The sequence below is a fragment of the Camelus bactrianus genome, chromosome 5 (assembly GCF_048773025.1).
Source record: "Camelus bactrianus isolate YW-2024 breed Bactrian camel chromosome 5, ASM4877302v1, whole genome shotgun sequence".
NCBI lineage: Eukaryota > Metazoa > Chordata > Mammalia > Artiodactyla > Camelidae > Camelus > Camelus bactrianus.
The window spans coordinates 12,691,397-12,719,302 of NC_133543.1; the positions used below are offsets into that span (position 1 = coordinate 12,691,397).

General features: G+C 36.8%; 1 protein-coding gene across 1 annotated transcript in view; it reads left to right on the top strand.

Moving 5' to 3' along the window:
- The window catches only part of MAP3K2 (mitogen-activated protein kinase kinase kinase 2), a 61,569-nt gene extending 34,410 nt beyond the window's left edge, over positions 1-27,159 (top strand). Inside the window, exons 7-17 of the mRNA XM_074363450.1 lie at positions 141-228; positions 3,070-3,200; positions 4,143-4,222; positions 5,349-5,416; positions 5,589-5,681; positions 6,406-6,612; positions 7,467-7,615; positions 7,992-8,123; positions 12,501-12,630; positions 17,016-17,193; positions 18,144-27,159. Of these exons, the coding sequence (XP_074219551.1) occupies positions 141-228; positions 3,070-3,200; positions 4,143-4,222; positions 5,349-5,416; positions 5,589-5,681; positions 6,406-6,612; positions 7,467-7,615; positions 7,992-8,123; positions 12,501-12,630; positions 17,016-17,193; positions 18,144-18,369 (1,482 nt within the window). The 3' untranslated portion in view covers positions 18,370-27,159. The remainder of the gene's footprint in view (positions 1-140; positions 229-3,069; positions 3,201-4,142; positions 4,223-5,348; positions 5,417-5,588; positions 5,682-6,405; positions 6,613-7,466; positions 7,616-7,991; positions 8,124-12,500; positions 12,631-17,015; positions 17,194-18,143) is intronic.
- The last annotated feature ends 747 nt before the right edge of the window (positions 27,160-27,906 follow it).

The window sequence follows — 27,906 nt, forward strand, 5'->3', positions numbered from 1 at the left end:
ATTATATTAGAATTAAAATTTCAAAGAGTAGATTTGCAAAGACCCAGAGACAATGTAGATTAGCTTGTATTTGGTAGGGGAAAGGATTCTGTTCAAAGCCGGAAAAGGGAAGAGTGGCATTAATTTTCCTTTTTTTGTAGGCTGCTAATTTAGAGCCATTGCCATCATTAGAAGATCTGGATAACACAGTATTTGGAGCAGAGAGGAAAAAGAGACTTTCTATAATAGGTAAGGAAGCTAGTGTCTGAGTCATGCAATGGGTGGTTTCTCAGTTTCATCTCCATCCTTTACCGTAGGGCAGCCCCTAAACAAAACCCAGGTAGAGAGCAACCTGTCTCTGTACTCTTTGTAACTGACTCAGTTACCTGTGCTCTAGTGTTGATGTCCCTTGAAAAGTTTTTCCAGGATTAGCAGTCTCCAACTTAAATGTTTAACAAATTAAAATAAAACCTCAAGAGTTTTAATAGTACAAATAAACTGAAGGGAAAAAAATTAAATAATTCTAATATGTTAAAATTAGTGGATGGGCTAATAAGTTCATAAGCCTTTCTCTAAATTGTAATTATTGCCAAGGATGCTATCAAAATAAAGATTGCTAAGAATTTCCAGAGTATGCTTTATTATTACTTTATTAGTCATTAATAATGCACTATTACAATCAAACTTATGGTAAAAAGAGAAATGGATCCTGTGTTCTGTTCTTTTTAAAGGAGGCCTGTTAAAGAGGCATGGGCTGGGCAGAGGTGCTCTGACCCCCGACTTCTTCAGTTTGTATAAAACATTGATAATCTGTATTTTCATATGATTAAAACATTACATTGCTCCAAAAACACTGGTATAAATGTTTTTAGCAGATAGGACAGTGACTCTGGGCATTAAAGAGCATGAGAACGTATGTGAAGGATGGGTTTGAAGAGGGGAATTGAAGAGGAGATGAAATGGATGAATAGGGAGGAGGCGGGAAGGTGGAAATCTGAGGATGGTCATAGAAGAAGACTGTGAATAATGGAAGAAAAAATTAAATTGGCATGTGGACCAACCCAAAAGTCCATTATTCATCTTCTCTTTTGGTCCCCAGAGGCTATTTTATGTCCACTTCCTTCTAAATGTCTGTCTTACTTGGGTTTCAGAAATACTGAAATGTGAATAGCATAGATAATATACAAGTAAAATAAAAATGCTTGTCTTCACTTGGATATATTTTGATACAGTTTAAAATTTGCATGGAAGAACATTAGGGATACCTGAATTCAAGTTCCAGCTCTTCAGTTAACCTGAGACCAGTAACATTGTCCTCATCTTTAAATCATGGTATTGTTGTAGCAGTCAGTTGAGAAAACACCTTTAAAGTACATCTTGCTTTTCAAACTAGAAAGAGTGACTACTATTAATCATACATTTCTTTCTTTATTTCCTTTTCTTGCATTATAGTATCTATCATTTTAAAGTAAAAAATTGACAGTTCATTTTACTTGCATTAGACAGAACAAGCTAAATGCGTTAAATTGACATTTTAAATTCATTTTGAATTAAAACTGTACTGAATACCTCACTCTTAATCTATGAATAAATACTCTTGTTGTTTGACTTCAGTGCCAACATAAGAAACTGGAAATTATAAAGTATAAAATTACTAGTCATTTCTTGGCACCTCTTTAAACTTGGAATGGCTTTGATAAATATGACCATTGTCTTTTTTTCTTATATATTGACCATTATTTCCTTTAATTATTTTCATAAAAGGTAGAGGAAAAACTTCCTTTGGGGTGGGAGTAAATGCTGGTGTGAAGGTCTCACCCAAGAGTGCATGGCATACTTGGTACTAACAAAGGTTCCAAAAAATGGGTTATCAAATAAGGAGGTGAAGAAATGTTTAGAGCCTTTTTTCTTCCCTACCTCCTTTGATTAACGAGTGTGTTTATCTTCTTTTATAAATAAGGGCACATGGAAGGAATAAAAATATTAGGGACATTATGATCATAGTTGTTACAAAGCCTGAATCAACCCCTGGCTCAAACATGAGTGCCTAATAATTTTGGAGTCAGGGGTAGAAAGTTATCTTTTTTATGCCCATCTCTTGGTAATCATTTTGTTGTCTTTATCTCATCACTAACAAATGCCAACATGTATTTACAGTGACTCCTTTCCATAAGGTAGAAGCCCTTTTTGCCTTAAATCTGACCAGAACTTAAATGCTCACATAACTTCCTCATACTTGTTTTATAGTTTAATCTCGAAAAAGGAAGAAGAGAAACTGTGTTAATAATAAGCACAGAATAATTAAATGAACTATATTAGATTTGCTAAACTATGAAGAAATTTAAATTCCAGGAATATGGCTTGCCAAAAATGTCTAATTTTTAAGTACCCAAGAATAAAATCCAGGATTCCAAGTTGGAAGCACTCTAATATGGGCAGAATGACTAAGAAGTAATCTCACTTTGGGTTTCTGGAGATTGAAGAGGGAATGGGAAGAACATCATGTAGACAGATGTGTGTAGTGTGTTCATTGTGAGTATTTTTACTGTCACAGCACCCTGCAAATGAGAGATTCAGTCCCGTGTTTACAGATGAGGGAACGGGTTCTTGGAGATTGGATAACTTTCCCAGAGACACACAGCTGGTATTTAAACTGAGGTCAGACTTCAGAGTCCATGTTCTCTTCACTACATCGTGATGCCTTCCATAAATTACATTAAAGGGTGACATATACCAGAGCACAAGTGACCTTTGGAAGTGCAGAAGCAGTGTCGTTTATCTAAAATTCTTTATTATATTGTCCACCTCATAATGTAGTTGTCAGCAGTCAGAAGAACATACCATCTAATAAGTATAAGTGAATGCTACAGTAAGTTAATGATTGTAGTAGGGTGGGAGTTTAGAAAGGAATAAAAATATTTGAAGTTTTACAGACATGAATGCTCTGATAAGTTTTAATAAAAACTGGACTTCAGTTGCTAAAGGTATTCGTACTATAGTCCAGAAATTCTGGGTGTATATTTAATGAAGACAAGAATTAGTTCCCTGCTGGAATTTATTTATAAAATCATACAATTTTTCTCCTTTAAGGTCCCACTAGTAGAGATAGAAGCTCCCCTCCCCCAGGATACATTCCAGATGAATTACACCAGGTTGCCCGTAATGGGTCATTTACCAGTATCAACAGCGAAGGAGAATTCATTCCAGAGAGCATGGACCAAGTAAGCAAAAGTTGGATGTGGTTTTTCATTTCAGTTCATGGGATGCTGTCAGGGGCTAGTGTGATTTGGCAGGTGTATTGGGGCGGGGGCTGACGAGGGTGGTGATGTTTGCTTTACCTCTTCTCCAGTCCCGTTATCTTGCTTTTTAAGTAAACAAAATGGTAAAAATGTAGAAATGTGGGAAAATGCCCACTACTTAACATGTGCCTGTGATCACTCATGTATAAAGGAGGAATAAGGCTGATTTTCTTAGGTTGCTCATTTGTAAATGAATGAATGCTTTTGTTTATAATTCTGGGACTAACATTCAGATTTTTAAATTAACATTTGAAAGATAGAATAAAACTACAAATATTTAACTTTGTGAAGCTGAGGTTTGCCTCCTTTCTAAAACATTTAAAAATGGTTTTTAAAGTTTCGTGATATTGAAGTATTTTCATGGAGTTGCTATTGTTTCCGTAACATTGCATTGGCTGCTGATGTCGTTGCAGGAGTTTACATTTTCTAATAATGTAGCAGTCGTGGCGTCATTAGTTTCCACTTGGGTGGAGCTATTGAGTTTTCAGTAAAAAAAGTTATGTGATATCTTTCAGCTTTTAATTATTTAGCTAGTAATCCGGAGAGAAAGAGTGTTTTTCTGTTAGTAACTTTTGAAGTTGTGTAGCCTACCTACGGGGGACGACTACTTTTACAACATTTAAAAATGAGTCAGCTCGGAATGACTGCTGTTAGTTATTGGAATTTTTTTGGGGGGGGGTACAGAAAGTGTTCTGAGCTTGTGGTGAGGGTTACACTCTCTCAGAATTAACCACTGAATTGCATCGTGTGCTTTAAATGAGTGAATTTTATGATACATGAATTATATCTCAATAAAGCTGTTTTAAAACCAGAGTAACTTCTGGTTATATTATGTCGAATCAAGGTGGACTCTTCTTTTTTTAGATGCTGGACCCATTATCTTTGAGCAGCCCTGAAAATTCTGGCTCAGGAAGTTGTCCATCACTTGATAGCCCTTTGGATGGGTAATGTTGATTGTGGTTTTTGTTTCTCAATATATGTGGGCGCATATGCATATGTATAGCATGTTGAACTATCAACTCTTTTGTGTTACATTCAGAGGAATGTAATGATGTTGATCTATCTTTACATATGGCAAAGTGGTTTTTTCACAATTTGGAGAAATCCCTTAACCTCATGAGGCTCAATATCTTTATTAGTTAAAATGATATCTGATCACAGTATTTTGAATTTCCTTCTTGCCAAAATTGTGTGTTTGAAACTAAGTGCAAACTTAGAAGTTATGTATACTTTTAAGCTTGTGATGATGAAACTGCTGTCAGAATTTTTCATAATAGGATTGGTTTTGGAAATTCTTGAGTTGTTTCACCTGTTCAGGATTACGTTCATTTTGGCAACAAATTATAAAGAGTGTACATTCTTGGAAATTGTGGCCCGGTGTGTTGGTTGTCATTTAAACTTTAAGTACTTTATTAAGATCATTCCCTATTTAATTTCCTCTGGGATTGCTTTATGAAAGCAGATTCTGAAAATAAAACTAATATTGTATGGAAATATACATTTAATTTTTTGTTACCCGTATATGTGAAACCTTTATCTGTGCCCATGTCTACCTCACGATAGATACTTAAAACAGTTAAAGTCAGGGAAATAGTAATGTGAAAGCTATATAATGAGTACTTAATATTTAAAGACACTGTCCTGAGATAGATAAATGTGAAATTGATGAGTTAGACATTATTATCTCCTTGTTATAGATGTGGAAAGTCTCAGAAAGGTGATTTGCCAAGGTTGCAATAATTAAAGTGGCAGAGCTAAGATTGAAACAGATGTTTCCATACATCTGTAATTCCAAAGCGTATCATTCTTACTACCGTACTCCATGGGTTAATTTTAAAAGCCAAGCTTTTTGCATACATGTACCAAATAAGTGTTTAAAAAGAAGTTTCTCTTTTTTCAGTTAACATTTCAGGGTGAGCGCCTGCGTTTATTTATATAGGTATATTTATATGTATTATATACGCATATTTGTATATCCACACACACATACAGGTACTGATATTGTGTGAAGATTTTTTTAAATGTTTTAAGTACTTTCTCTTAATTTAACGTGACATTTTCTTCTTTTAGAGAGAGCTATCCAAAGTCGCGAATGCCTAGGGCACAGAGCTACCCAGATAATCATCAGGAATTCTCAGGTCAGACTGTCCATAATCTAAGGGTTTAAATGTTTATGTCATTGAATAACGTTTTGGCTGGGAGGAAGAGGGAATTTTCTTAAAAAATCAAATAAAAATATGTAAATGTTTTTTCATCATTAGAAAGATTTGATTTTTTTATAACATGTAACTTTCTTATGTGTCTTAATAGACTATGATAACCCTATCTTTGAGAAATTTGGAAAAGGAGGAACATATCCAAGAAGGTATCACGTTTCATATCACCATCAAGACTATAATGATGGTAAGTTTCTGGCAATTAGATCAAAGAATAGTTTGTTAAAAATCTCAAAAACAATAAAAATAAATTTGTTCCTATATCACTTAGTTTTCTGCTTAAGTTTTTTTTAAAGAAGTTGGATCATAACTAAAACTATAGTAACATCTTAGTTTTATGCCAACTTACCTCATAATACTTATCTTCCCCAGAGAAAAGGAGTAATTAAAAATGATATTAATTAGAAAATTACCCCTTGATGATGAAATTCATACTTGCATTGTCCTTTTAAGAAAACAAAATAACTGCTACCTATAAATTTTGCAGTTTTTGTTTTATATTTTAAATTGTTACTGGCAGTGAGGATAAAATACACTTTTTTCTCCTTTTTATCCAAAATGAGAGAGTTCTGTGATTTTATGAAAGTGTGTGTGTTTGTTAACATAAGAGGTTATCTGAATCTGTATTCAGATTCTTTTTCTTTTTTCCCCACATTTCACTTCTGCTTTCACGTTTCTTTTCTTTATATTTTTATTTTTGACTTCATGATTCAGTGTTAACAAGGATATTTCCTTGAACTCTTTTAAAAAGTACTATTCTTAAGTTTAAACATATAATCAAATAATCATTGCTATTTCAGTTTTTTAGCCTAGTTACAGAACAAATTTGTTCCATATGTTACAAATTTTAGATACTTTCAATTACAATATATTAATAAAAGTTGCAAGGTAATTCTATTTTCATTTTGTAGGTCGTAAAACTTTTCCAAGAGCTAGAAGGACTCAGGGGACTAGCTTCCGGTCTCCTGTGAGTTTCAGTCCTACTGATCACTCCTTAAGCACTAGCAGTGGAAGCAGTATCTTTACCCCAGAGTATGACGACAGTCGAATAAGAAGAAGAGGAAGTGACATAGACAATCCCACTTTGACTGTGATGGACATCAGCCCACCCAGCCGCTGTGAGTAATAGATATGGGCATCGTGAAATGTGCAGCAGAGCCTCTGCAGAATTTTATAGTTATTAGAAGGAATAAGTACGAGCCAGTCATCAGGGCGAGACCAGCTTCTCAAGAAAGGTCAAAATGGTATTTCTAAAGGTGGTTCTAATGATGGGTATAAGCATAGTATGACCACGCTGATTACTTTAAATGATCCTGTGCTTCCTTTTATTAGGAAAATTGTTACTGTTTAGTCATTGATTTCACATATTCTTGTTGAGTGCTTAGCAGGGAGATTTCAGATACGACCTGCAAGGTGTAGTCTAATGGGGACACTGATGTGTGGAGAAATAACTACAGTATAGTATATTTAATCTGTATCTTTAATGTCAGTAGGAATTCACCAGTTAAGAAGGTGACAGGTGCAAAGAGCTGGGACGTATTCTGAAAGTGGGGGAATAGTTCGTTTTTGGGTGACGTGGAGGATATCTTACTTGAAGCAGTGGAAGTAAGACTAGAATGGTAACTGAGGCCAGATAGTACTGCAGTAAAGATTAGAAATAGTGCATTTTACAGTCAGTGACATCTTAAATTGAGTGAAAGATGCTATTACATTTGTAGTCAGGTAAAAACAATAATCTCATGGGAAAAAAAATGAGTCACTGGGATATGAACCTTGTTTGGGTTTAGAATTATAAAATTGACTAAACAGAAGTTTTCACAGATGCTGATCATTATGAATTTGTATGATTATGTTTTTCCCTTAATATCCAAGCATATTCAGTTAAGGATATCACTACTGCAGTATTCTCATTTAGTCCTTCACCATTGTATGCCATGTGGCTATTCCATTTTAAGAAAATGTTGTTTTTTAGCACCTCGTGCTCCAACCAACTGGAGACTGGGCAAACTGCTTGGCCAGGGAGCCTTTGGCAGGGTCTACCTCTGTTATGATGTTGATACAGGAAGAGAGTTGGCTGTCAAGCAAGTTCAGTTTGACCCAGATAGTCCTGAGACCAGCAAGGTAAGAGTCACCTGAACAAGCTACTTTACCACATTTATAAGAAGCATTTTTACTAAAATAAATGTAACACACAGTAGAATTTTTTGTTTTTCCTTAGTGCAAATTATTCGCAAAACAGATAGATAATCAGATATGTTTACTTTGTACCATGGATTTTTCTCTTTCAGTACTCAGTTGTATTCCCAATCTGATTTAGTGTTGCTTTAGCGTACCATCAAAGACTGTTATAAAAGTTACTGTTTAGAGCCTTTAAAATGTTTGCTTTAGGGGAAGTGAAAATTTCAGAATGAAATCACCTTGATGATCCATCAAATTTGAATTTTTTTGCCTTTACTAACAATGCTGTAAAGACTTAACAGTGAGTTCTGTCTTTCAGGAAGTAAATGCACTTGAGTGTGAAATTCAGTTGTTGAAAAACTTGCTGCATGAGCGAATTGTTCAGTATTATGGCTGTTTGAGGGATCCGCAAGAAAAAACACTTTCCATATTTATGGAGTATATGCCAGGGGTAAGTTAGTACATCCTTTGAAAATAGAGATAGTCTATTTAAAGTCTTAGTTGAGGAAAGAAAAGCAACAAAACTTTGATTATAAAATGTGAAAGGGCATTTTGGAAGCGTTTTAAATTAGAGGGTGGGTAATAATTTTATTTTCTATCTTCTTCATCTGTCTTTGTATTTTTTAACTCATTTTTTTAAAATGCTAAAGTATACTTGTTGCAGACATCACAGCAGTCTACACTCAGATTTCCCTAAATGCTCTAAAAGTCACTCATAATAGCTGATTTATCCAAACTGGGATTCAGTCCAGGACCACACATTACATTTTGCCAAGTCTCTTACTCTTTTAATCAAGAACAATTTTTACATGACATAGATTTGACAAAGAGACCAGGCTGATTTTTTTGTTGACAGTCTCATCTCACTGATTTCTCTAATCGCATCCTTGTGTTTAGTTTGCTCCTTTATCCCCATATTTCCTGTAAACTCCAAGTTAGATCTAAAATCTAAGTAAGATTCAACTTCAGCATTTATTAGCATGAATCCTAAATGATGCGTGCACTTCATGTTCGTCTCATTAGGAAACATACAGTTTCTGGCTGTCCCACTGGTAGTGATGCTGAGATGGACTGGACTGCTAGACGAGGGCGACCAGCATCCTGATTCCTCCACTGTAAAGTTTTGTTTTTCCCTGAAGACCAGAAAGTAATCTAAGCTATGTCAGCGGCACATAGAAATATCCATTTCCTTTTAAACCCTCCACCTAATGTTTTTAACATTATTTAATAATATAAGATTGATAATCATTGCCTGAGTCAATAATTTCAAAAGGAAGTGAAGCAGAGAAGGGTATAGCTCAAGTGGTAGAGTGCATGCTTGGTATACACGAGGTCCTAGGTTCAATCTCCAGCACCTCCTACAAAAATAAATAAATAAGTAATCCTAATTACCTCTCACTCAAAAATTAAAAAAAATTAAATTAAAAAATGAAATAAAAAAAGTGATTTGTAAACTGTCATTCCATTTATTGTTATTTTTAGTATTTGCAGAGTACAGTCTAAAACTAATGATTTTCAAGTTGGTGGTACATTTACTTATTTAAAAACACATTCGTTCCCATAATAGGCAACATATGTTAGAAGGTGGTTTGCTTTATGGGTCTTTAAGAACCACTTATTAGAATTGTATGTAGAATGTACAGGTTGCATGTGTAAGTATCTGATATGATAGTACATTTGTCCCTCAGTATCCCCCAGGAATTGGTTCCAGGACTTCTGCAGATATCAAAATTCAAACATGCTCAAGTCCCTTATATAATGGTGTAGTGTTTACATTTAACCTAAGCACATCCTCCCATGTACTTTGTCATCTCTGGATTACTTATAATACCTAATACACTGTAAATGCTATGTAAATGGTTGTAGCTACAGTGTAAATGCTATGTAAATAGTTGCTAGTGCAGGAAATTCAAGTTTTGCTTTTTGGAACTTTCTAGAATTTTATTTCCCAAATATTTTCAGTCCACAGTTGGTTGAATCGCAGATGTGGAACCTGCAAATACAGAGGGCTGACCGCAATGGGATTAACCATCCTCAGTCTTACAAGAGCAACAGCAAACTCTACTTTGTTTTTTATCTTCATGAATAATTATTTATAGTGACACCATTGTTACTCATTGTTGCTACTTTTTTTTTTTAATTTTCAAATTTTCTCTTGGCAGTGTAAATTGGTTTTTTGAAAAAAAATCCCCTTTGGAAAACACATTGGTGGGATGTATTTAAACGCCATAAAAATGTTGAAGGCTTTTGACTTGGTAATCTCATGGAAAGTTATTCTACCAAAGTAACCCAAAAGAAGGAAAAACTATATTCCTTTATTTTAATATCAGTTGTGATGGAAAAAATGGAACTATCAGTGCTCCCAGTGGAAGTAAATTATGATGGCCGTGCCCAAGAGGATATATATTAAAAATTAAAATTGTGAAGGCCATGTAGTAGAGATGGAGGAAATACTTATAATATAAGAGAAGGAAAAAATATAAAGTGTTTTTAAATGATGGTTATGATATTTTAAAAGTATCTGTATTTGGACAGGAATGAAAGAAACTTAGAAAAGTGAAAATGTGTTATGTTGGGATTGTGATTGATTTTTCTTTTATTCAGATTTCCATTACTGTTTGCAATAAATATTTAAATTAAACATAGAAAATAATTATGAATAAATGTGAATAGAGACCCAGATTGTAAAGTTAATCAAAATGCTTCATTGGTTAGAACCAGTTAACATCACAAGTAGAGGTATGGGTCATCTTTATATATTTAGCAATATTAAGACTAAACTAGGACTGTCCAGGAACAGGTGTTAGATCGCATTTCTCGTTACCTGTGCTTGGTTTTGTAAGGGCAGCTATCTCTTCAAAGTATGGGTTATCATTCCTTGAATTTGAAAAGCATGTTACTAAATTAATAATAGTTCATTGACAATCTAAATGAATTATACATATGGCAAGCTCCTGGCATATCTTGGCTGGACATAGATGTTCCTAGACTTTCCTAAATCTCCAAGTTTGTGGATATTCTGTATAATTTCTTTCATTAAATTTAGTAAGATGGACCCTACTCTGCCCTAATTCAAGCTTTGCCAAAACTGTTGTTCTGATCTTTAGTTTTCCCAAACATAGCATTCTGTTCCTTCGTTTATCTAGAATTACTTTTAGACGAGAACCGTAACTTTCTTTTATCTTCAGTACCTAGGCTGGCAGTTGATTTCTCTTTTATTCTTTCTCTCTCTCTCTCTCTCTCTCTCTCTCTCTCTCTCTCTCTCTCTCTCTCTCTCACACACACACACACACACACACACACACACACTGTTTTTATCTGGCACAGTCCTTCCCAACCCATTCCAGTTGTTCATACTGAAGAAGATAACATTTTTATGGCACACAACAGTAAACAGACTGATGGAGCTGTTAGCAGCCATAGGCTGCTGCCCTGCTGCCCGAGGGCCCAGAGCATCCTTAAACCTATCACTCATTTGCAGCCTACAAGTATTTGGGGGCTTATTGTGTGGGAAGGTCAGTTCTAGCTGTGTTATTTTGTGCATTACTGTACAAGTAGACACAGTAAGTTGCCTGAACAAACAAGCCACTTTGAATTATGTATGCGTGTTTGTCTGAGTTCACTCACTGCCTAAGGCTCTCCACATGTGCTTGCAAGTTTGGGTCAGCAGAATCGCATCTTGCTGTCCCTTCAGGAATTGCTCCTGAATAGAGCAATTGATTAAACCTGTAAAATCCGGGGCTCTTCTTTAATATGACAGAGTATACAGTTTACCAAAATTCAAGGAATATTTGAATATATTATCTCCTTAAAAGATTTTGTCCCTCAGGAAGCATTTTATTTCCATCTTTTAAAGTGGTGATTATTTATCAGATTTGCACATTGTAATCAGCAGGGAAGCTTTTTCAAAATTCAAGTTGTCTGTGTCTCACCTCAGACGGGTTCTCTGTTCTCAGAGGTAGCACCTCATCCTGCCTTGAAAACACTTAAGAAAATTATAAATTTCTCTTTAATATATTTTCTCACGTTTTGAACTACAATGTTGAGTATATAGAAGAAAAACTTAAAAATCTCATGTGTGTTTTGATCGTCTTATCATACGTATTCTTTCTCCTGAGAAGTAAATCAGCAGATATCAATAAAGCTGTGTTGTAAAAACAGTAAGAACAAAATAAAATGAAAGCAGGACATATATAGAAGAGTAGTTAGGAAAAACTATATTCAGGGAGAAAAAAAGCAAGATAAAAGTGCTGGAGAGTATTTAAAAATATGTAAGGAACAGGAGGTAGAGCCAGCATGGTCATAGAAACAAGGGTATCAGTCAAAAAATAGTTGTAAAGGCTTCCTTTGTCTGTGACACACACACTGCCTCAGTTCTAGTCAAGGAGCATAGTAGAGCTTATGTTGAATTAAGGTACAGAGTGTCCTTACTGAGAATTCCTGTGCTCGCCAACTGTAGCCTCCCAGTCCGAAGTAGGATTCCCCAAATTAAAACTTCCAGTTATAAAATAAATGAGTCACAGAGATGTAATATGCAGCATAAAGAATATACTCAATAATACTTAATAACTTTGTATAGAGATAGGTGTTTACTAGACTCATTGTGGTGATCATTTTGTAGTGTATTTAAGTATTGAATCACTATGTTAGACACCTGAAACCAACATGACATTGTATGTCAACTAAACTTCAATTAAAAATAAAATAATTATTTTCAGTCAATAAGAATAATAAATACACACACAAATCTTTAAAAATAAATATTTACTTGTAGTAGTTTTCATTTCAGAGCATACTATAGTTTTCTTTTGTTTTTCTTTAATCCTAGGGTTCCATTAAGGACCAATTAAAAGCATATGGAGCTCTTACTGAGAATGTGACTAGGAAGTACACCCGTCAGATTCTGGAGGGTGTCCATTATTTGCACAGCAATATGATTGTTCATAGAGATATAAAAGGTAAGTTATAAGGTATTTTTTTAAGTACACAGTTTTTTTTTTAATGAAACAAGTAATATGGTTAAGAAATTTAACATTTAAATTAATACGTCTACCTTTAAAATACCATCAGAAAACAATTCCAGCTAGTCCTGATGTTCAGGTTTCCACAAGAGGAAAGCTCCCTGTGGGGACTCACAGAATCAATAAAGTTCAAATGATCATAAAAATGAGACCATGTTTTCGTACATGGAGCATAGGCACTAGAATATAGTGGTTAAGAGTAGGGCTCTTGACGCCAGATGACCTGGTTAGATTCAGGCTTTATCCATCACTGAATCTGTGACCTGGGACAAGACACTTAATCTCTCTCTCTGCCTCAGTTCCTCATTTTTTGAGGAGGGTGATAATAATATACAACTCACAGGATTCTTATAAGGATTAAGTAAATTAATGCATAGTACATGTCTGAAACATTGCCTGGTACGTAGGAAGCACTCAGAGGTTAGTTAGGATGGTGAAGTATTTCATGTGCAGATCGTATTTAAAGCCGTGGACATGGGTATCACTACCTTAGGAGGGAAGAGGAGAGCCCAGACTGAGCTGTGATGAACTCCAGCTCAGTGAGTCTCACTTTTTAAATCTCAAAAACTCAACTGTTTTCAGGGATCAGGCCCGTAAGGTAACTGCATGGAGCGACACAAACTTCGGTGGTGGAGATGTGTACGTTTGAGAGTATAAAACTATACTGCAAAGCATGCTAACTTTATTCAATCAATGAGAACAATGAACAAATACACAATATAAGTAATAAATTAAAAACATTTTTTTCCATTGGTCTTTCTGGGGCCCGTATAAGCTACCAGAAGTTTACTTCCTTTCTGTGGTGTGTCACATCCCGAATATGGCCGTGTTCAGGCTAAAGAGAACGTTCCTAACCAGTTCCTGGTTGTAGAGCAGAATGCTGCAGAATGTCTGAGCCAGATCCCATGTGCAGAATGGAGCTTACCTGTGAGTCTCAGACAGTGACGACATGGCTCATGATCTGAAAGAAGTAGGAGCTGGTCTTTCGCCTCAAGACCTACCTACTTGTCAAGTACAAAACCGAATAGCTTTTAAAGAACCACGTGAAGTGTGATGTATAATGTATAGAAATATTGAATCACTGTGTTGTACACCTGGAACTAACATAGTGTTGTAGGTCAAGTGTAGTATACTTAAGTTAAAAAAAAAAGCCACAGAGGAAATGATTTGATTGTGAAGTATTCTATTAGGAATAATCTCCATTCAAGCTAGTTTCTCTTTAGCGTTCATGAGGAGACAAAGGAAAGGAACCGAGGGGAGCCACCCCCAAGTGGGTCCTCTTCTAACCCTGCCAGTAAAACGAGCAGGTTGGATGCAAGCTGCTTTAAAAGCATTTTAGGGCAAATAATATTGATAAGAAAAACATACAATATAAAATTGTATGTGCAGTATAATCTCAAGTTTGTAAAATTGAAAAATTCCCATGTGATTAACAGTGGTTACTTCCAAGTGGCAGGATGAGTGATCATTGTTTTTCTTCTGCATACTTTTTACTTTTTCTGTATTTCCTAAACTTTTATAACGAGCAATTGCAAGGGAGAAAGAAAGATAGTTGATTACTTTTAAGTTTAAACTTGGGAGTTCATAAAGAAACCTAGGGTAAAAGTTAATTGATTACTGTTGCTAGGAAACCAACTAATTTTGTAATAGGGTTCCTTTATTCTGCCTTTCTTTTATGAAATACACTACTGAGGACTAAATAATGGATGAAAGAAAATTTATATTTATAAAAATATTTTGGCCAATAAATGAAAAAGGAATGATAGAATAGTACCATTTTACAACTGCTAATGGATTAATAGATAAAATCACTAAACATTAACAGTTGCTGACTTCACAGAATCTAGCATTACTTACTTTGATAGTCATAGACTGTCTTCATCCACAAAGTAGTCCCCCCCCCCACCCAAAATAATTGAACCTGAATCTGATCAAGCTTCTAGATTCAGCTACCAAATTGTAGGATTATAGAACACCTACATAGGACAGATGAACATGTCAAATGACCTCTTGGAATAGGCTTAACAAAATCTAGATCATGAGAAAGCTGTAGGTGGACAACTTAGATTCTTCATAAATTGCGAAGGGAAAAAAAGATTGGAAAGACCTTATTTGGATTCTGATTTTTTTTTTTTAAAGAAAAACTGAAGAATCACTGGGTGTGTATTTAACAGTATTGAGGAGTTATTGTCCATCCTCTTAGGTGTGTGATTGTACATATCTTTAAAAGATAAGGACTCCTGAAGTGTTTATTGATCGTGATCTCTTTAATTTGATTTAAATCATATGAGGAGGGAAGGGGGCGTGGCTGCTAGTGTGGCTGGGAGAGATTGCCCCGCTGGTGGTTGGGGCTGGGTGATGAGTTCATATACTATTCTGTGTGCTTCCCAAGTCTGTTTGAAGAGTCTCCTTATTAGCTTACTTCTAACATATCCAAAATAAGTTTTTTAAAAATTAGGTAACTATATTGGGGACCTGGCTATACATTTTCTCCTCAGCCCTTTGTATGGATTGGCATTGGTTTAGCACTGGTGATTACTCCCCAGAGATGGCTCTCCTTGTCTGTGACTTGCCTGGGACTGTTCCTTCCCAGCTGGTAACCAGTAAAATCTGGCTCATTTGTTGTCCTTCCCTAGGTTCAATATTGTAGACACAGGGCCTTTTTTTGACATCTTTAACTTTTAGCCAGTGAGAGATGTTAAATAGGCAGTGCTGTCTTAGAGACAAACCAGTCATGGCACACTTGGGCTTATGGCATGGAGAGAGAGTGGGTCCTTGACCCGCCCCTGGAGAGGGGCTTTGTAGAGCCTTAATTGACTAGACTGGGGAATCTGCTGGGAGAACAGAAAGACAGGTACAGAAATTCATGGTGAGGATGGACAGTCTGTATTCTCACCAGTATTTTCTCCACTATTCACTCTCCTTAGAGGCCAGTAAAAAAAAATATATATATATAAAAATAAGTAACCTTTTTTTAGTATAAAATATGGTTAAGGCTATGGAAGACTTAAAAATAAGAATTGAAGTAGAATTTAAAAACTAAAATTAGATAAGCTAATTAAGTTGCTTATTTAAAAATAGTTTATAGACAAAGCTAAAAACGAGAATAGAAATAATTTATATAAGAAGAAAGACTTATAATTTCAGAAAAAAGACTAATAAAGGAGATAAAGGGGGAAATAGAGAACAAAAATAAATGAACCTAGCACCTTGATCTTGATTTCTAACACCATTCTCCACTGAGTGGAGCCAGGGCTTCTTAGAGAAATGGCTGATTTCTGGGACTGGCACGCAGAATACACAAGGTGAGCTTGGAGCACCTTCTAGTACCAGCAAATAAGACAGCGCTAAAAGACAACAAATGAAAAAACACCCCAGAGACCCAAAACAAGCAAGAACACAATGATTGAGGGACGGCAGAGGGCCGCAGGAGCCAACAGAGAGAGCTGTGGATGGCCAAAGCTGGAGCAACTCCAGCAAAAACATAGTTGTTGGATTATAACCTAAAGTATAAAGTAAGTATCTGGGTGTTCATACTGGTAGAAGTGGGTTGTTGAGTGAGTAAATGGGAGAGAGGAAACAAATCAGTACAGAATAATTTGAAGTAACGTTATGGAACTACTGAGCCTGGAGCAGGCTTCTCACTCCTACTGGTAGGCCGCAAATAGTGGACGTCTGCCCGGGAGCTTAGTGTGGAAAGGGGGCACTCGCCCGTGGAGGACTCTGCTCATACACACACCTCAGCCGGATGACCAGAGTAGAGTCCGTTTATAAGAAATAAAATTTAAAGTTTACTATAGGAGTAAATGAAATCGTAAAACAGAAACCACAAAACTTGCTTAGAATAGATTTAAAATATGCTGTATAGAAATGAGGAATTCAGAAGGAAGAATTTTGATTGTGAAGGTCCCTCAAGAAGTGCCTGTGGAGGGAGATAATCTCTGGATTATCTTGGGCTCTTGCTTTGTGACAGAGAGACCGGGCCAGGAGCCTGCAGCTGCTTCTTCACCCTTCCCTGAACGTTCCGTTCTTAGTCCTTTCCCCCTTTCTCTTTTTTTCCATGCATCAATCCTTTTCAGTGGCAGAACCTTCTCAGGCCCTGAGGCACACCCCAGTGACTCAAAATACTCAGTGTTCACGTGGTAAATCTTTAATGCGCACCGACTGTGTGACTGGCATTACCCCAGGTACCGCTCAGAAGGTGAAAAGTACCCTGATTTTGGAGTAGATTGAAGTGTCTGCAATGTAATTCTCTGTGTTCTTTTATATTATATTCCAGACTGCCAGTAAACATAGTGAAATGAGGATATTTCTTGTTTCAGGCGCAAATATTCTGCGAGATTCAACAGGCAATGTCAAACTAGGAGATTTTGGGGCCAGCAAACGACTTCAGACCATCTGTCTTTCGGGGACAGGAATGAAGTCTGTCACAGGCACACCGTACTGGATGAGCCCTGAAGTGATTAGTGGAGAAGGCTATGGCAGGAAAGCAGATATCTGGTAGGTTTTGATGGGGAAGTGGGGGTGGTGCCTGAAAACACCTGCCTTCTTACTTGTTTCCACCCAAGAGAGAAATTACCGAGCTGGATTTGAAGTATCTTTTGTACTTTTGAAATAGGATGTCAGGATTACAAGGATTATCATCATTTTAACTATGCCTCTTTTTGAGTGTTCCCCATTTATTTCTACAACTGTCAGAATTCGTTCAGATTTAGAATCCAACATGATTTTCTTTTAAGAATGCCTACATAATGTACTTCCCCTAGAACTGCACTATATCCTTGACAGATCCCGGCGGGGAGGTTCAGTGATGACTGTAGACGTTTCTCTTTAAAACAGCTTTACCTCGTTTTTCAGGTTTGGGAATGATGTTACATCAAGTATGGAAAATAACACTTTTCCTTAAGAATACATAAATTCAAGGGGGAGGGTATAGCTCAGGGGTAGAGCGCATGTCCTGGGTTCAGTCCCCAGTGTCATAAATAAATAAGTGAATGAATGAATTCATCCATCCATCTAGTTACCGCCCCCACCTCCTCAAAGAATACATAAATTCACTTAAAGGTGTCTCCTCAAACTCAGAAAACCTCATTTCTTCAGCTCCTACTGTCAGGTCTCCACGTCAGTCATTGTTAACACTTGATTCTTGCCCTGAGGCCACCTGGTCTTGGGTGTCTGCCGGGTGGTAGGTGGTGAACCGCCCCGCCCGTGTAGGCTGCCCAGGATGTGGCGTTGTGAAAGTTATGGGGCCAGAGCCACTTCTGGGGCTAGTGGAATGTCCGCCGCCCCGGGGCCTGGGCTTTGGAGCCTCCGATCTAAGCCAGTTGTATGTAGACGCCTTTCAGGGAGACTTGACACTTGACTCAGTCGTGTTAATCGCCCATGTCTCACTTCCTGCCAGTTCCCTCAGCCCTCGTGGTGGCACTTTGTGTAAGGCCCTCTCTTTTCAGGAGCGTGGGCTGCACGGTGGTGGAAATGCTGACTGAAAAGCCCCCCTGGGCTGAATTCGAAGCCATGGCTGCTATCTTTAAAATCGCCACCCAGCCCACCAACCCCAAGCTGCCGCCTCACGTCTCAGACTATACCCGGGATTTCCTCAAACGCATCTTCGTGGAGGCCAAGCTGCGACCTCCCACTGATGAGCTTCTCCGGCACACGTTTGTGCACTATCACTAGCGGCCTGAGACCTCTCCCGTGCCTCCGCCCAGCACCCATCTGTCCGCTCACCTTCTCTCTGACTGCACTTTTCTTTTTTATAAAAAAGAGAGATGGGGAGAAAAAAAGACAAGAGGGAAAGTGTTTCTCTTGATTCTTGGTTAAATTTGTTTAATAATAATAGTAACCTAAATTTTTTATATTTAATCTTTTTTTCCCTTACAAGAACTTGAAACTTTTTTTTAATTTTTATAATGTACTGATGTGGTTCAGAGAGATAAAGCACTTTAGTACATAGTCACTCTTTTTAGTACAAAAAATCATTTGGAATACCTAAAGATTGTAGAGTCTTTCCCTGTGTCACTGACGGATGGATGGTGATGGGGAGACACAGACAACGAGGAGAAGAAAATGATGTATAATTTGTAGTTTTTAGTGATAGTATTTAAAACAGAGTCTCATTTGTGAGGTCGAGCCCTAAACTTGAGTTTAGGGTAGGTACTCAACTTAAAGAATATAGGTTCCTTCTTAGATCTGTGTTCTTTAGATCCTAACCTCTGTCTACCAAGCTTTTTGCTCAGTAGGAATCTTGATAGAAAATATGACTCTCTAAGAGGTATGTTTGTTAATCCTAACCAGTATAATAAGCAGATACACTATAATAGATCCAAGTTACTGGAATCTGTAAACCTTGAGGGATAGCTTTCTGCTTTAAAAAAAAAAAGATACTGTTTTGTTTTAGAGCAGATACGGGAAGTCAGTAAGCAAATCCAAATTAAAAGACGAAAGGAGATTGCTCTAGTTTAAATGTGTGAGCAGTAGACCACATTTGCCAGTCACCAGAAATCATGAAATAGTGAAAAGAAGTCTTGTTTAGTGTATTTTAAACTATGTTCTTTACCTGAGGGGGAAGGTCTGAAAATTAAGAGAAAGGAGAAATGATCAGAATCACGTGTATCTTCCTAGTTCTAAGCTCCTGATTCCCCATAGATAATATACTTTAGGAACTAAGAGTTTAATCCACAGTATCCATGTGTTAAAGCTTGTGTCATGAGATAAAACCCTTGTTCTTGGGATCACAGAATATTAAAGCACCTCGGAAAGCAGTTACCGTGTAAAACATTGGTTTTCAACAGCAGGGTGGGGATGATTTTGCTTAGCCTTTGGCAGTTCCTGGAGACATCTGTGGTTGTCACAAGATGCTAGAAGCATCTAGTAGGTAGAGGCTGGGGACGCTGCTAAAGGCAGACTGCAGTGCACAGGACAGCACCCCCCACCCCCGAGTGAAGAATTATCCTGCCCCAGCTGCTAAAAGTGTCGAAGTTGAGAAACCCTGATGTAAATACCAGCCCCAGTTATAAACCGAGAACAGCCATTTACAAAGCAGTTTCCTTGCAAAAAGTAATTTTTAGAGAGAAAGTGATACGACATGTAATAAGGGTTTTACAGGAGCAGGTACCACTACTTCAAGTCAAGGACGAATGATCTCAGCAACAGCAATCCTTTCCTTACGACTAAATCGGTGACTTCTATCTTAGAAACAAAATGAACTTAAACACAGAGCCTACTGAACTCAGCCATCTGTGCGTATGCTTTCCTTAAAAGTTAATTCGTAATTGTGGGAAAAGAAAAGCATGTCAAAACAAAGTATTAACTACTTTATAGGAAGGTTAAAAACTACCAGGGGTTCCTGGTATAATGCATCCACCAAGAGCAAGGCCACAAGCAGAGAGAGGCAGCTGGGAAGCTCCCACTGTCTCCAATGGACTTGTGCTGTTGAAAAACGTGATTGAGACCAGAATTTGGCCATTTGCAGTTTTTTCCAATATATTAAAGCAAGTGCTGAGTACTTTGTTTTTAAAGTTCTAGAATATAGTATTCTTCCTGGAGGCCCTAAATGTGATGCTTTTCATGGGATTCATAAGGGACTCGGGTATTTTATTTTCTGCTAAAAGATGTGCTTATTTAGGAACTCTTTTAAGGTACTTTGTTTCTGAAGTTAGGTAGATCTTGGTTTTCCATATCAAGGTCCTATCTGGCATTCCCTGTAGGAATATTTGAAATTCCACTGGCTAGTGTGAGAAGAAGTCAAAGCACAATGTAGTTGTTGAACCTTCTCCCATACCCTTACGACGAAGGGAAGCAGCTTGCAAGGAAGACCATGAATCAGTGGCATCCTCCCCCTGGAACATCAGCTGCCAAGCCTTGTGCTGTAGACGTAGTCCCCAAGGATGTGGATCTATTATAAGTTCTTTATCTTCTGTGAGTGAAAGCATCTCTTCTACTTGAGCAAGATCATGGTATCTGGACCAGTGGGCTTTTCCTTTGTCTTTGTGTTGTGTGGTTGTGATTTCCTTTTGGCTCATTTTTGGTCTGTCAGGGTAATCAGCAGTGTAGGATATGACATGCGTGCTCTTCAGAGAGAAATCTTGGGAGACTGTGAAACCTGAAGCAAAATTGTTTGCTTTTTTCAGTCTCTTTTTTTTTTTCTTTTCAAAATGCTATAGAAAATAAAATCACCTGAAAAGAAACTACTACCTTAACACTGCTGCAGAAGACCTTTGTTTTATAAGAAAAATATTATTAGCTGTGGGAAAGTATTCTTCTTTATGTAAAGACTTAAAAATAGACTAATAGTTTACAGAGTTATATAAAATGTGATGTGAATTTATTTCAGACAAGATGTAAAGGTACCAAAAACCACAATAAAAGTTAATATATATTAAGAATTACTAGAACAAAAAAGCTTAATGTGGGGTGAGGTATGGAAGACCAAAAGTAAATTTAAAAAAGAAAATTTTGAAAAGAAACACCTCTATCAGTGGCAGTTAAATACAACACTCCAAGTTTTTCCTTCTAGTAGTGGTATGGATCAACAAATGAAATTTGAACTTTTTAAGATGACTCTAAATGTAAATTTTGTTTTTTAAATGCACAACTGATTCTTCAATACTGTAATGTTTCTTTGCTGAGGCTGGAAAATGGCCGGGCTGCTGACTTTGTGCCTTTAAAATGCGCTCTGCTTTGACAGTGGCAGACTTTTTGGTGCTGGAGAAGATTCACTAGCAGTCTTTGTATGTGCTTTTCAGGAAATATCTTTCTACTTAGGCCTTGAGAGTTTCAGAACAGCATGACTTAGGCTTGGACCAAATATAAGATCTTTTACATTGCAAACAAAGGGTGCTGAATAAAAGGGTTGAAGAATACCACAATGACTAATGGAAATTTTGATGGTTGGTAATTCTCTAAAACATATATAAAAGTATACAGACTTTAAAATTTTCTGTATGACTATCTTGAAAATTTTTCAATTTTCCTCATTTACAAAATATGTTTCTAACCTGAAAAATGGTTAAAGACTACTGCCTTAGAAAGTTTTCAAAGGCACAGTCAACCTTACATAATTTATATAAGAGATTGAAATGTTAATGCACAGGCTGAATGGTAAAAGAAAAATTACAGCTTATTTCATAGTAAATTGAATTGGCTTTTACTTGAGAGAGTCTCTGTCTTATTCCCAGTAGAGACTACAGTAAAAAGGTGAAATGATTTCTTTAGAGTAGCTTTCTCTGCTACTTCAGCTCTTACACATGTCAGGTCTGGTCTGTGGTATTTCTGAGATGGAGTTGTTATGAGAGACGTGCAATCACCAAAAAAAAAAGAAAAAAAAATCAAATCTGAGTAGTTCATAGGGACGACCAGGCTTGGGTGCAAAAGCCAAGAGGTTTGTCAGATGCAGACTCCTTGGCCCACAGCAGAGTTCTGTGCCAGTGATTTCATTTGGGGTTTAGGGACCAGTAGCTTGATACAGACTCACCTGGTGTCAATAAGTGTCAGAATCTGTTGATTTAAAAAAGGGTGAATGTTTTCCATTTGCTTACCTAATATTGTGGCTTATGATGTCAGGTACTAAATATTGTGGCTTATGATGTCAGGTACTAAATTAACTTCTCCTTAAGGAGGTCACAGTCTAGGAGGAAACACGGGCAGACAGTTACTTGTTTTTATGGCATATCCTAACTGAAAGTTCAGCAATGATGTTTTAAAATGTTGTTATTTCTTTTGAAGTGAGGGGAAAGCCATTTTGGGTAATCGTTGGCTGTTATAAATACTAAAATGTCATTAATAACCGAGACTCAAGTATCCCCCAGTTGGAGGGATCCCCGTAGGGCAGGCAGCCTCTCTCTCAGGACTCCCTCTCTCAGCCTCTGCTCAGACAGTTCCAGTGGTGCGGGGCATTGATTCCACAATGTAGTTATTTTTTCCCTGCTTTTTCTTTTAAAGAAAAAAAAAATTCTTTTGATCTAAGTGGTTAAAATACCAAAACATTTGATAGAAATTGAATTCTGTCAATAGTGTTACTTATACAAAGATCAGGAGAATTTCTCGAGACCTTATTGTTTTATATGAAATTTGGCCTTTGTTAACGAATGTAATGTTCATATTCATTTGAATTTTAAGATTGGTTAAGATGTTAATGAAAAGCAATTTGTTCATTTTTGGTAGTGCCTTTTTCTCTGTATGCCTTAATTTTGTTTCGTATCAATAATAATTGAAGTTACCCACCGAAATGAAGGTTTTTCCAAAATCAGTAGGCTTCAAGAGTTCATTTGGCCTTAGACTGTATATTGGCCCTTAAACATTTCTTAATGCCTGCTTCCTCCTCCTACCCTTTTCTACCTCTTTTTTTTTAATATGTTAGAAGAAAAACATTAGTCTATGATAGACACACTGCAGTCTTTACTAGACATGAATTCCTAAGATAAGGATAGAAAGAGGTATTCTAATTCTAAAGAGACAGTAAATTGTTTTCCAGGTTGATTACTTGGTTTTCTATCACATTGGCAGTGTTCAAGTTCTACGTATATCATGGTTCAGTTATGATTTTCAAAGCAGAACTAGAATGGTGGTTTTTGCCCGAAAGAGGTCATTTAAATGGCTTACAAATGTTAAGGCAATGAGACTTAGGGCAATGAGCAAGAAATCCAGGGACAGTGAATTCTAATCCTTACTTTTAAATGAACATTTTGGCTAAATCTCTAGCTTTTCTGTGAAGTGTGCATGCTGTGTGTCTCTGTGTGTGTGTGTGTAGCTGGGACAGGGGTGGGGAAGAAGGAAAGGTATGAATGTCCAATTAGAGTAGTCTCTGTTCTGGGAAGAACAGCTCAAATGTGTATGACCTAGTGATGGATGAGTGTGCCCTCCTCGGGGAGGAGTGCCAGCACCTTTTCCACAAGTAGCTGGTACAAATGATTGTCTAATAAAGATATTTATTGTAAATTGCTAAGCTCTTGTTTGCTAAAAGTAGATTAAAATTGAATGTGTATGTGTGTATGATAGCTTATGTATAATTCTTAAATAGAAAGTACTTGGTTTTGCATAGTTCTTCATGAGCTCTTTGGAATAGAAATTCTGCCAGACATTATCAAAACAAGCTTCCTTAGCTTACCAACTGTTCAAAAGGAAATTGTTTTATACCTCTTTTTGGTTGGCTAGGGAAGACGTGCTGTGAAGCCACTGTTCCTACTTCATAGTCGTCTTTAGCTTTGCTCTGCCTTCTGCCTCAGTCTGGACAGGATGCCATCGTAGGTGTGAAAGTGTCAGGGCCAACCCATCTTTCAGAGCCGTGGAGGGCAGTGAGCTCTCAGGGTGTGGCTAGAGAATCTTCTCTCGGTTGTAGTGAGAGCGGACATGGTTTAGTTTCAGAAAGTTGAGGGAGGAGTCATAGCTATAGTTAAGAAAAGAATAAATTTTATCTGTTGCCCGTATACAGTGTCTCATGTAATTCTTAGTATTTTTCATAATTGTGCATTTTAATTGACAGTAATATGACATCTTTGTTAGTAACAGCAAAGGCATTAAATCAGTGAGTACCGCTATTCTACCCCTCTGCCTGATGACTTCTTGTTTGTATTTACAATCTGTGTTACATAATCACTGTAAACCAAAGCTTTTTTATTCCCTCCACACAGCCAAAATGATTAGCACTGTTACTTCTGCCCACCTGTAAGCTAACAGTATAAAAACGACAAAGCAGGTACTAGCAGGATTTGTATCTCAGTCTAGCTTTCAAGTTAAAGGACAGGTGCTCAGTGTTTGCATCTAGACACACAGAATTTACTTCAACTATCATGGAACTGTATAGACATTACGAACTTGAGCTTGTCCGCGTGCCAATCTTATTAATGTCACTTAACCATAGATGTATATACATGTACATTAACAAGTGATGCCTCAGGCTGGTGGCGTACTTTCCTCCTAGTGTCTTAACATTGATGAACTTGTGTTTGACCTGCGGGGCATTTCAGGAAAACTTTGAAGAAAAGTGGGTTATGGACTTTCTGTGCCATAGACGTTTTGGAACGAAAGGAAGTCTGCTCGCCAGCACACATTGCAGAATTTGTCCCCAAATAGCATTTCTGAGTCCCTTCATGTCAGTTGAGGACAGTAAAGTTGGTGACTATACTGGAAAGCATTTCTGTGTTCACTGTTCATGTAACTAAATTGGTGATTTCAGCATTAGCATTACTTGGAGGAGAGAGATAAGTAACGAAATTCTATCTTAACTCTTATTCGATACATAGGTTCCAAAATGGATTTGTGTATGTTCTCAGTTTTTCCCAAAGACCTTTTTCCCACCTGGAATAAGGAGAACTGGTGGAAACATTTGAGCTGGAAAGGCTTACAGGCAAAAGGAAGCAGGGCAAACCTTTGCAGTCTGCCCCATTCCGGTGAAAGTACAGTGTCTAAGGATAAGAGTACTTCTTTCAAAACAAACACTTGTTTTTAATACAATCTTAATTAGTAAGTTAAAGGTTTACATTTTTTCTATTGCTGTTGGTTTTAAAATTTGCTACCTGCGTTCCGAAATATTATAAAAGAGTTAATACCAAAAATACTTTTAATGTCTGACATCTCTTACATTTCACGTGGTTCTTTTTATTCAAATATCATTGTAAATAAAAGTAGACTTGGATAAATCTGAGAATAAACTTTTAATTGTTGCAAACTACGGTTATCAATTTGTAAATTACCCTTTGACCTAATGTACATTTTACAGTGTAACCATTAAATTCTCTATATTTAATCTATTAGTTCCTCTCTGTAAACGTTCTTAATCTCAGTTGAATGCTGGGCAGTTTATAATTATGTACAGAGGTGTTTTTTTCCTATCAAGGTTGACTTTTTTGCACATTTTTGGAAATGTTTAATTTGTACACTGATCTACTACTCTGACCAATAATTGTTGATGGGTGTGTGAGCATCATGAATGCGTGCATTGAACTACTGTCTGTGTCTCCACGTTTAAACTTCTTTCAAGATGTAGCCATCAGTAACTGCACTGCTATTACTGACTTCAATGAACTTTCTTGCTTTTACAAAGTACACTTCTCTATGGTTCTATCTTTGTTGAAGAACTCAGGAGTTCAACATCACTTTCTGATTTTATATGTATTCTGGAACCCATGACTCAGTTGAAAGTATGCTTGTAACTCTGTATCAGGGGACGTGTGTGTGTGGAGATGTCTTTTTCTGTCTGTAGGCACATGTATATATCCCAGTAATTTCTTATTTTCATTTCTACATTTTTATGAACTTGTTTTATAAGGGTACTGTTTAGTTAGAATAATTAAATATATATAAAGCTTTCTGAGAGATTATTTACTATATGAATATATTTTCAGCTGGCTGATCAAAAATATTTTTTTAATTTTGTTTTTAACCATTCAAAATGTATTTGTATTTCCACAATTGGATGCAGATTTACTTAGATATCAATTAAAATACTCTTGCAAGGGAGAACATTGAATTCTCTTTGGGAGTTCTATGAAATGCAAGTTAAAAGGAAAAAAATAGGTTTTAAGCAGTAGCAAAAACACTGTCCACTCTAACAGCCTTTGAATTCTCAGAACTATGAAAAAATGTGAGAAACTAAATTGTCTTGAAGAGATGTCAAGATTTTTATATCTCCAGTTGCTGTTGGCCTGTCCTACTGTTGTTTTTAATATTTCTTTTATTCTACCCCAAAGATTGCAAGTTTTTGTTTTTCTCTTACTGGGCAAGGTCACGCCTCATTTATAAAACAATACATTGACATGTTGTGAGTCTCTGTAATGGACTCTTAATTAGTTTAGAAATGTTCAAACATACATTGTGTCTTTGTACTGTACTGTGTATTTTAAGTAACTGGCAGAAAAAGAATTGGGAATTAAATTTCCAATTTGACAATGTTATTGTGCTTAAGGAAAACCTTTTTTTTGATATGCGGTACCACGTAAAATGACTCATGTTAGGAATAAGTCCACTGTTGAAGTTGAATGTCACTAAGCTTATTATGTTACAAGGAGCCGGTATGATTAGAAAAACCTACAGAAGCCAGATACAGTGTGGTATGTGCCACATTTCATGCACATTTTGACTTTGTGTTCATTCAAAATTGTGCTTGTAAAAATGTAAAGAATTTCTGAGTTTTATAGTTTTTATGTACTTGGTTTTTTTCTTGCTGGTAAATAGCTTTTTTTTTTTTTTAAATCTAATGTGAAAGAAACCATGTTTATATTTTGTTAGTGATCAATGACTTTGTTTATATGGAAATTTGTATATTGTTGGCACACATCTTTGTTTAGATTTATCGTGCATGAAGGCCTGCAATAATTAGCACAATGAAAATTGCTTTTTCTTACATGTTAGTTCATTTTTTGAAAGATTGTGGTGCAAAGGCTTACTCTAAGTAACCTTCTGGACTATGGAATGAATATAAATGAATGGCACTTTGAGTGTTAATAAAGCTGATATTTATTTCCACTGTGATCACTTTGTCCAGATCTGTTCTTAGACACAGTGCCTTCCCAGTTGTCCCTCCTTTGCCCGAGTTGATCGCTTTCTAGACGAGTAACAGCAACCTAGAAACATTACAGCTACGTCTTCCCAGGATGCAAGTCTGCAGTGTTCTACCCAACATGCTCTGGCATATTTCTCTGGACACTCTGATGACCCGAATCAGAAATTAACAGTGATTAAAACAAAGCCTACTGTCAGAGGGTACCGGAGTGGGTGTTCCCACAGAATTGGAGATCATGTAGTTAATACCTTCGTGTACAGGGCAACTTAGTCGCAAGTCAAAACCCTCAGGGCCTTCAAAGGCACAATAAAGTTGCATCTTATAGACTATAGGCAATAAAGCTAACAATAAACTTTCTTTAACACAAACCATGTCAAAAAAAACCCAAAAACAACCCAGAATCTTGTATATCCTATGACCCACCAATTTTGTGTGTAGGAACGTGATTGCAGATGTGCTAAAATGTACCCATAAAGGCTCCAAATTAAGTCTACATGTCCAACAATGGGGGCTATTACAACAAAGTACCACAAACTGGGTAGCTTATAACAGATTTATTGTCTCAGCTCTGAAGGCTGTAAGTCCAAAATGATGGTGTCAGCGGGGCCAGGTGCCCTCTGAAACCTGCAGGTTAATCCGTCCTTGCCTCTTCCTGGCTCCTGGTAGCCCCAGGCACTCCTTGGCATGCAGCTTTACCTCCAGTTTCTGCCTCCTGT